We start from the raw sequence: 10,661 nt of genomic DNA on the forward strand, positions 1-10,661 counted from the left end.
AATGACATTATTGTTCTATTGATATAAAGGGAGGTCAGGTACTCTTTAAAGCAGCTGCTAGCTATGGGTACTTTTTACTGAAGTACACTTCAAAGTCTCTTTACTTTGACTTGAATAAAGAAGTTTAGTCAGTACTTCTACTTTTACCAGAGTATTTTTAAACACGAGTATCTGTACTTCTGGATGTGTGTACTTTTGCCCTCTCTGTGTATTTGAAGAGATCCTGTACCTGTCCTGGTGTTCCCTCCCTTGTACTCCAGCGCTGCGATGGCCCTCAGCAGCGTGGGTCGGGTCAGATGTGTCTTCAGGTTGAACTCAGTTCTGGATCCGGAGCTGAACTGGACCACGCCAACCCGCGTCCGCTCCGCTCCGATCTGAAACGCTCCGGCCGCCACCGAGATAAACTTTTGGATGAATTTGAAGTTCGGCCGGCCGACGCTCCAGGATCCGTCCACCAAGAAAACCACGTCAGCGATGGCACTCACAGAGCATTCTGGGAAATAAAGTGAGGGGGGAGAGGGTAATAAATATCAAGAGAAGAAGGAATAAGGTTAAATTAAAGGACATTTCACAAGTTATATTTCAAGCCACTTAAGGATGAATGTTTAAAGTTCGCAATGATCCAGAGAGGTGTCAATTTCATCGCTGTTGTTCTGGTTTTTGATTACTTTAGCTATTTCACTGGGAAAAATGCTGCTCAAAATCAGGTATTACAATAATAAAATCAAGGTGTTTTTGCTTGGTATAAGTTGAAAATCTGCCAATAGAACAAGTAAACATTTGCTTGATAAGATTTATTTGAATAATATGGGATATTTAGATACTTGAGATGTTGTAATTAGTTGGGGAATTTATTTTTGAACTTTATCTATGAATGGCAATAAGTCAGAAATGCTCAAAATTGCTTTAATTTCTGAAATGAGTTGGTGATTGTAAAAATGCTTTCCAAAATCAAGTAAGATACATTTTTTGAAACTAGATGATCCATCTTTTACAAATACCACAGCAGCTTGAAAACCTTCTTTAATCTGAGATCCAACTAAAAATAAGATGCTTTCAAAAGTCTTAAACAGATACTTAAGATGCATTGTCTAAAAACAAGACCCTATATCTCCCTGCGTTGTTACTTCTTAAGTTATAATGTCTTATATCAAGTGTTAAGACATATTCTGATATTAGGCAAATATACTTGGCCAGATTTCGAGTTTTTACGGTGTTAATGTTCAATCTCAAATACATGTGTCAGAAAATACAGAACCCTTGACCTCCTAATGCCCCAAAAAAGACCGTCATGTTGCAATTTTGATCAAATTTACTTTTGTTTACTTTACTTTTGTTACTGTAAATTTGCATTACAAAATGTATATTTTCTAATCTTTTAATGGAATTTGATTTCTATTTGAGATGTTTATATTTTGGATTGTTTATTTCTACTCTTTTAATTTCACTAATTAGACTGCCTTGTCTTTGTATGCTGCTGCAATGCACACATTTCCCAAATTGGGATCAATAGGGTTAACCCTACGTGTTTGTATTATGATGACAACTTTCCTTTACACCTGTAGTTCATAACCTGATCTCCACACTAACAATGTTATCACAACACCTAAGGGATTTGCATATTTGACGTCTATGGTCATTTAAAAAGTAGTGTTAAAGCCAAGCGGAAAAACCTCCAGGGTTAAAAAGGAAGGAAATGTGGAAGTGCCAAAAACTGCAGTTCCTCAAATGGCCACTTGAGGCTTTCTCCAAAGGCTAATCAATCCCCATAGTGCTCAATATTAAAATGCTGAAACTAATCACAGAATTATTACAACAAACGGTTTGGATCACTATATCACATTTCCCCTTAAATGCCAATGATACAGGGGGTGAATGTTCATATATCTCATCGGTTTCAATCGAAGGCTTAGAGTTACATTTTATTAGGTGTTTGGTCGCTTTGACAGCATTTGATACAGACTTTGATTCAACTTAGCTCCTTAAAATTGACGTACAGTAGGAGTTGTTATATAAAAGCTCTTCATTGCTCAAGATGAGTGCTTGAGTGTTTTTGTAAAGCACATTGTTCTTCTGAAGTTGAATCTAAATGTACCGCTTTAGGTACAGGACTCTCTCTCTCTCTTCTTTCTGGGAGTTTCTTTCCCCTAGTGAAAAACCAGCAAAAGCTTGTCATCATGTGCGGGGCAGTAGCAGTTCTCTTGTAAATCAGCCTCTGTAATGGTTTCCACTTCTCCCAGCAGAGGACCAACACCATGACCGAATACTTTAGAGATTTATGGGGGCCTACATTTGATTCTCGCTATACAATTGGGGGTTGTGTTGAAAGAGAACTCCTTTCGATTCTGAGCTCACGATGATGGACGCCGACCAGCAGCGAGGAAAAGAACGTTCAAGAACAATATGTGAAAACGTTTGTGACTCATTGTCTTAGCGATGTGAGTGAAACCCACACGTCAAATTAAAGGAACAAAAGGACTTACTGACTGAATCTGAAGCGTCTGGTTTGCTGGAAGTCCCTCCAGTTGACTCCACTGAAACACAAAAACACAATCATGTAATTACAGAAATAAGAAACCCTTTATCTATCTGTCAACATTTCTTCAATGTCTTTCCATTCAAGAGATTATTTTTCTCTCCTCTGAGGGTTTCTTACACAACATTGTGTCCCCACAGATCTAACGAACGTGCAACACGAGCTCCCAAATGTCAAAACAAACTCAATTGATGTCATCGTTTCCGACAGATTTTCAGGGAATCTCCGTGCTCGGAGGGATGCTCGGCTCATCAGTGTGTGCTGCGATGCCAAAAAGGCATTCACTCCGAACTAAATGAAGATCTCACTCACAGCAGAAAATCTGGATCATTCACTCATCAATACGTAATGTCAAAAGAGACTTTGACGGGACTTTTTGGTCTTTGAATTGCTTAGATTACATTAGATTAGCCTCTTTGAGCGACTTTATCAGCGGTTAGGAAACCATTTTTCTTGTAATACCTTCAAATTACCCTTCATTAGAGACCTTTGTTTGGTAATGTCTCTCTTTAAACTGAAGCAGTAACGTCTCTTCATCTTTACGTAATGTCAAAAGAGACTTTAACGGGACTTTTGGGTCTTCTTTTAACTGCTTACATCCTATCTGATTTGCCTCTATCACCCTTTAGTTAGACCAGATTCCCAGTCGACCACGAGATGTGTCTAAAAATAGAACAACAATATTCTGTTTTATCGTTAATGTCCTGTAACATAACCTTCCTGTGCCAGAATAATGCACTTGAACGCATCAAATCTTTGTGATTGGCATGACCCCATGTGTCGGGGCGTGGCTGGTGGGCAGTGGGCTCTAGTTAGCTGACGTTGTCCGTGGCAACAGGAGTGACAGTCCGCAAGAGATGAGATTGTTTCATTTAATATTTTAAGTTTCGTTATGTTTTTAAAAAGGCATCATTGAAGTTGCATCGACTCAGGTCCGCCGTTTCCCCGCAGCGAGGCTCCCCCCAGTTGACAGTTCTCTAGCCCCCCCCCCCTCTCTATTTGGACTGGTAGATCTCGGCAGACTGGCAACTTTAAAAGAAGCTCTTGGTTCAAAAAAGGTTGAGCAACCTTGGTATAGACCTTTGTTTGGACATGAGTTGGAACCAGTTCAATCAACGAAAGAAAGGGATTTTTTTACAAGAATAAAGCATCTAATTCTGTTGCATACATTTTCACTTACCTTGTGACCTATCATGGTTATCTTGAGAACTCACATGTTGGGAATCAGTGATCTAACTAGTGCACCAAATCACATCTGCATTTTATAACGGGTTTAAACAGCCCTTGAGCTCCTCATGTCTGTCTCCAGCCGTTTTATTGTGTCCTGATAGAAGCCAAATAATTTTACCACATTGAAGACAATACATCTATTTTTCTAACAAGCTACTAATCATATTTAGTCTTTAAAATGTCATCCAATAATTCACTTGCCGTTGTTGAAACTATGTCAGTCTATTTGCCGTACGTCTTGGTAAACAAATATACCATATATTAATTATGTATAATGACATTTGAATGTTTTATTCGACTGGATTGAGCCGCTTAAATTAAGTTATAGGGATTTGATGTGTCTCTAAACAGTTTCAAAATGTAATGCACCACATCTGGAATATTTTGAGTGTTTTGGCAGGTTCTTGGTCACTTTCAGCCACACATTTTTAAGTGGAGGGGATCTTAATAAATCCTTAGAAAGACTATCGTTGCAAAACTGTTTTAAATGTATAAACACAGACTAGATCAGATTAAGAAAATGCATCACCAAAAATGTTTTTTTTGCATTTGCCTTTCAGGGTTTCCGTAAAAAGCACTGATCATGTTATTGTGTCCACTCAGTGTATTGGGAATTTTACCAGTCAGTTTGATGAACCAGGTCATTGTGACTTGCTGCTAAAGCAGACCAGCTGCTCACACATTTTCCAGGCATTTGGTTGAAAGTCTGGAGCTACTTTAACCACACACACACACACACACACACACACACACACACACACACACACACACACACACACACACACACACACACACACACACACACACACACACACACACACACACACACACCATCACACACCATCACACACTCTGTGACTCACGTGTAATTTGGCCGGAGATGGGCAGACTCTCCTCTGATCCAGCGTACGCCGATATCGTTACGGTATAATCCACATCTGGACTCAGGTCTGAGATGGAGGTCTTAGACGCAGATGCAGGCAGACTAAATTCTCTCATTGGTTCTTCTACAAAAATGCACAAAGTCAGAGGGAATCCATTAGGAAAACTATTGCATTACTTAATTTCTCCAAGAGTCAGGGTTACATAAAACCTGATTCAAACTGTTGACCTGAGGACAAGAAAGAGTTGTGTAAACATACAACAAAAGATTCAATTTAATGAAATCTTTCCGCATTACTCAATGACTGAATCAAAACACATCATGTTAACTCTTAAATACCCAATTGTTCTATTGAGTGAAGCCTAGGCCTGTTTTATGAGTTGATATGCTTACTTTTCTAGTAGACAAATGTGTAATGCCTATTATACAGGATTATTACTGTGTTAAAACCCATTAACTTTCTACAAAATGAATTCAAATAACTACCTAAACCCTCACTTAAGGGTTTAATATCCAAGCTAACATTTCATAATTACAATTTTTGAAATGTCTTAAATTGTTACATTTGCCGAAAGTCTGTAATCTGACCTTTATTGAATGTCAATATTATATAATATATCAATATATCAATAATCTATATCAATATAATCTAATCTATATAATATATATATATATAATCTATATCAATAATATATCAATATAACCCTAACCGTTAGCTCTGTTAGCTAGTAAGCTAATTAAGTTAGCTAACATTACATAACAGAAAGAAAGTTGATGTTAGATATGTTGGTTAACAAGCCATACGACTGATGCTTCACCCAGGAGTTATTGAATGTATTTAAATGTATATTAAATGTAATATTAAAGCTAACCTTCTGACAGTTAGCTAGTTTAGTTGGCTAACAATTACACCAACAGTTACTAGGAGAAAGTTATATATTTAGTGGCAAATCATTTTCATGTCAGAGTTTGTCTGACGTGTAAAGCTCCATTTAATAAACATGTTATTATAGCAACCCAGTCTCGCAGCATTTTGTGTTATAGTCACGAAATTAATGTAATCTATTGATTCTTGTTCAGCAACACGATTTTCGCATTTTTTTTCGTGTCACACAGAATGATTTTAAAGCAATGTATCTATTGCTGGTAGCCTATGTTTCGTGCCCACGTCTTTTTGTCCGGTCGGGTCTTGGAAGACCAGAAGCTGTGTGGTTCATAAAAACATTTTTGTATTGTGGTATTTAGATGTTCTCCTTATTTAAACTCATGCTGACTGAAGGGCAGATCTGATATGACTGTAAGCTGTTTTTCAAAGATCATCTCCCTGTTTAAATAACTCTGACTGACGTGACAGCTACGCTCCTGAGTTAAACTAATGCTGACAACTTTCCATTGCAGAGATAATGTTTTACCTTTTTTTTTTTTAAATCATTAGAGATGTCCTGGAGGGAAACATGTGTGTGCAGAAATCTTCAGATAATTGCGGGGAGTGTTGAGTCTTGCCGGGCAGACTGATGTCTAAGAAAGTTTATGGCACTTGTAATGTTGTGGGCTGGGCAGGACATAACTCACAGGTTTAATGAGCACCCACCTGTGTCTGAGGTCACTTGTATTCTGTAGCCCTGTATCCTCGACTGTGGTTTACTCCAAATCATTTGCACTGTTTTCTCATTCAAAATCCTAAACCTCAAGTCTGACGGAGGGTTCACTGTGAAGAGAAAAGGTAAACAGAGTTAATCCAGCAGCTTCAAGCGGTGGATGTATTGTAATGTGAAGAATAAAAGGATTTCCCCAACAGTCAACACTTCCAGGATGAAGTTTGAAAAGTTCACTGTTGGCACAAACAACACAAAGACAAACTAAACTACAGATGTTAGGGAAGCCATTTTGGACACACACAAAAAATGACCTCTGTTTGAGTTTGTGTGGCCGGCAGCCATCAACAACTCAAGCAAAAAGACAACACAACATTACCATCTACTGTTGAGAAGATTCACAAGGAAACACAAACATGGCGGGAAGACTCAGACTCTGGTGACGTTTGGCTGACAAAGTCTACGGAAGCAATTTCAAGAAAGATAATAATCAAGTGTCTAAAATCAAATGATTTCCAATATGCTTAGTAAGAAGTGGTTTATTTTCAGACCTGAATATTCAAGTTAAGTTGCTTAGATTGGAATATTGTTGAAAATTGTGACTAAAAAATGAATGAAATGACAAAAAGCAATCTTCACTTAAAGGCATTGTTTGTTTCTTACAATGGTTTTTATTTTGGCTTAACACTTTTGAGATCCAAAAATGATGTTTGTTAAAATATTGGACAATCTAAGTTTCTTAATCCCATAAATGTATGAAATGTTTGATGGATCAAAACTTAAAAGTTGTGTCTGGAAAACAAACATTTCTACTATCATGGCCTTTCGTTGCTTCCATTCAGATCATTTAACTGATAGATACCAACAATATATATGTTTTTAATTCACCAGCTTCTCTGTAAATAATACAAAGTGTTGCTTCCGGCCAACTAACGACAACATGGACCGGCTGACATCCTGCAGACCGTCCATGACCTCAATCCAACTCAAGATGTTGAATTGACAAAAACACACATCTGATGAAACTCTCAAATATTGATTATACAATGGGGGAAAGTTTCTCTCATCGTCTCCATTGCAAACCTCATAAAAGAATACACAGCGTCAATAAAGACGCGTGTACATCTTTTTTCACGTTTTCCAAAAAAACTGCACCAAAGGTTCTTAAACTGCTTCAGCTCCAGATCCCAAATTTGTAAATGGTTTTGTTTCCCTTAAGGATCTGGACTTTAATCATTTAAGAACCTCTGATTTTTGGTCACGGACACGAGGATATCATGCATCACGTGTACATGAAAAGTTGTTAACAACAACTTGGGGCATCGGACAAACAGATTCCATGTACACGAGGGACGACAGGGTATTATTTAGAGAATATTTTAAAATGATTTTCTTCAGGTTGGGGTTTTCAAACTAAATCTAAAATCTAACACGAGTAAAAAGTCGCCTATCTGAGAATCTAGCTTGCTATCATGCACCAATTTTTAACAAAGAAAATAAAAGTAGCTGTAAGTTTAGCTAACGTCCAGACATGAATGCTTTTAGACGCAAATCATCGGTAGAACCGGTTACACGACCGAAAGCGTTATAAGCAAGAAAATACTCATCTTGATTTATGGTAGGATGTAATGTAAATAAACTACTCCATATATCTTTCAAGCTTTTTTCTACTCATCTGTTAATAACCTTATCATTTAAGACGCACTATTTTGACATTTTCTTACTTTTTCTTAATTATCTACACTTGAATAGCTACCAAGTTCTATGAAACAGATACCGTAAAACACTTATCTTATCGCCATGTATCCAACTGATGCTAGTATCAATACTCAAAACAAAATGCTGTATTGCAGTATTGACACTCAATGTGACAATCCACAGTTTTTCCAGCCTTGTACAATTTCCCCCATTTTTAGAGATATTTTTTTAACTGAAACTAAAATGTGTCAACAGCGAGTCTAACTCTTAATTTGTTCATGCTGAAGGGAAGTTAATCTAACGGTAATCTGAAATATCTAAAATAAACGACACAATATTTAACCGAGTGTTTTTTCCTAGACCGCCAACCAGTTCATCTGTTAGTATTGGAGTGAAGAATATCATTTTAAAATATTGTGAAGCCGAGACTCGAGGTCAAGGCTTGACCGTGAAGAGGGGGAAGGGACAGGACGTCAGAAATGGAGGAACCACCAACCTGGGGAATCAATTCAAGGGCCCGCGGGGGGGCTGCTGCTTCTGTTTCCAAATGGACAAAAACTACCCAAAGAAACTCCAGCACTTACACACACATGGACACACACACTTGAACACACACTTTCTTACATTCGGAGCTTTTCTTTGAAGCTTTCGACCTCCGAGGCTGCTTTTATTTTGTCATTTATCACCTGAAATGTGACAGTCCTTAAAGCAGAGGACTTCCCTTTGGGAGATAATTCTTTTTTCCAGCCTCAACAAGTCTAAGTATTCCACACGCTATCATGTATATGACCCCATTATGATGCCTTTGCTTTGAAAGGGGCCCCGTTGAGACAATCATGGGGGTCACAGGAGGTCGGAAACTCTCCTGGAAGCAGAAAAGAGAAATATTCTCCTCCTTGATGGGTTTTACTGCACTTAGGAGAAACTCCAGAGGCACAAGGGAGCAGATCCTCTCCTCTTCTAACCTCTGGGAAATCATGTGAAATTCATATTTAGTCTTTCCGTTCCATCAGGAGAAATGACGTGGGGAGGAAACTTGGCCACGTGCCGTCTGGGCTTTTCCTTTTTTTGGAAACTATCGAGAGATTTCTGCTTCAGTAGTAAATATTTTATTATAAGCAAGGGCCCCCCCTGGTGTAAAACAGATGGAACTACATCTGTGTGAGGATGAAAAGATGTCCCATTAGTTTCAGCTCTACAGCCTCACATGGGATGCAGTAAAGGGTCAAACACTTTTTTTAACTTTACGATAGTTTTTCAGATAGATTGCAATCTTTTGAGATGGGTAAATGTGAATAAATTGCATTTATGAAGCTTGAAGTTGTTCTTTTAGGGGAGAAAGGCAAAAGAGGTTAGCTTTTTTAACAGTATAACAATGTTCCCTCATAACGGTAGCTTTCTCACCATCTGTTAACTCTCTCGTGGCTAAAACACATTTCTGAAGCGCTACTAGTTTGACCAAATTAACTCCAATCCATAAATTCAACCCAGATATTTGAAGCTATTTCTCTGCAAGTAGAAATCTTGTGAATTCCTGATGGGAACTTGGGGGAAAAAACATCAATGAAAAGGTTAAACTGAAGCTGAAAAGGTAAAACAAATCAATCCACACATTCTCTTTCTCTGTGTGATTCTTTTATTCAGACTAAATATGCATCTACACATTGCTGAGGAAAGGCAGAGGTGAGAGGAGATGAAGAGAGAGGTGTTGGATCACAGAGAGGATGATGAAGAGGAGGAGGAAGAGCAGCCTTACCTGTGTCCTGGGCGTGAGAGGAGGACAGCAGCAGTGCCAGGAGGGCAGCCACCGCCAGAAACATCTTCATCTTCTTCCTCCGGCTCAGCAGCTCATGAAGGAGGCTGAGGAGGAATGAAGAGAGGCGGTTAAACCTTCAACAAAGCAGCCCGAGGCTCCAGAGCACCTTGGAGCAACCTGGACGTGAACCAGGAACCTCCAACACCTGCCTCGTGAAAATCTACCAGCAATCAGATGCTTAAAAATACACACGACAAAACGCAGGAATATATTTAAACAATCTGATTTCCATGGTCCTTGGGCTCCTAACAGCTGTTCCCCAGAGACACAAAATGTTTTTTTACAAGATAGAATTTATGTTAATGTCCAAAAATCCACAATTTCAAAACTTCAAACAACCAACAAAGTCGTTTTAATGGATAACCTGTTAGAATAAAGGCGCATCTGACTGTCTCTTCTCTTCCTGTGTTAAGTCTCCCTCCTAAATCAGCCTGCCTGGATTCTGATGCAAATCCTCCAATCAAGTCCCTCATATCGCTGCTGATAAATAAACCCACTCTACCGGAGAGAACGTCTTTCACAAGTTCAGAAAAACCGAATGTCAAATCCTCGCGCCGTGCGCAATTACGCACCGCGATTTCAAGGAATAGTCCACGCGTTCCTCGAAATACTCCAAATGAAACTGGATGGTAACTGGAATATTAAAAACTATTAAGTCGAGGAATAAAACCACCTTAAAGCTGCAAGAAATATGGAATGTATGCGTCTTAAAAAGCACCACAATAATTCAACTGGGAAGAGAAACGTAAAGATATTGCAGGACTGACCTATGGAGAAGACTGTCGAATCTCTCTGGGTTGGTTCAACGAAATGAAAAATGTGAAAGGTGGTAATCTCTCTGTTGCAGACCCTCAGCCTGAGGAGAGAGAAATGATCCAGAGAGCTTCTTGGTTCCCAGACGCG

At 38.7% G+C, this 10,661-nt stretch overlaps 1 protein-coding gene across 5 annotated transcripts in view; it reads right to left on the minus strand.

The window, feature by feature from the left end:
* Nucleotides 1-10,661, minus strand: part of col12a1b (collagen, type XII, alpha 1b) — a 171,418-nt gene extending 160,757 nt beyond the window's left edge. For all 5 annotated transcript variants that reach the window (XM_034078265.2, XM_071202387.1, XM_034078264.2 and 2 more), the window contains exons 1-6: nt 10,526-10,661; nt 9,699-9,802; nt 6,241-6,357; nt 4,630-4,773; nt 2,484-2,534; nt 230-493 (exon numbers count right to left, since the gene is read on the minus strand). In XM_034078265.2, coding sequence (XP_033934156.1) covers nt 230-493; nt 2,484-2,534; nt 4,630-4,773; nt 6,241-6,357; nt 9,699-9,768 — 646 coding nt within the window. In that variant the 5' untranslated portion in view covers nt 9,769-9,802; nt 10,526-10,661. The remainder of the gene's footprint in view (nt 1-229; nt 494-2,483; nt 2,535-4,629; nt 4,774-6,240; nt 6,358-9,698; nt 9,803-10,525) is intronic.

This window comes from Pseudochaenichthys georgianus, unplaced genomic scaffold (assembly GCF_902827115.2).
Source record: "Pseudochaenichthys georgianus unplaced genomic scaffold, fPseGeo1.2 scaffold_404_arrow_ctg1, whole genome shotgun sequence".
Classification (NCBI taxonomy): Eukaryota; Metazoa; Chordata; class Actinopteri; order Perciformes; family Channichthyidae; genus Pseudochaenichthys; species Pseudochaenichthys georgianus.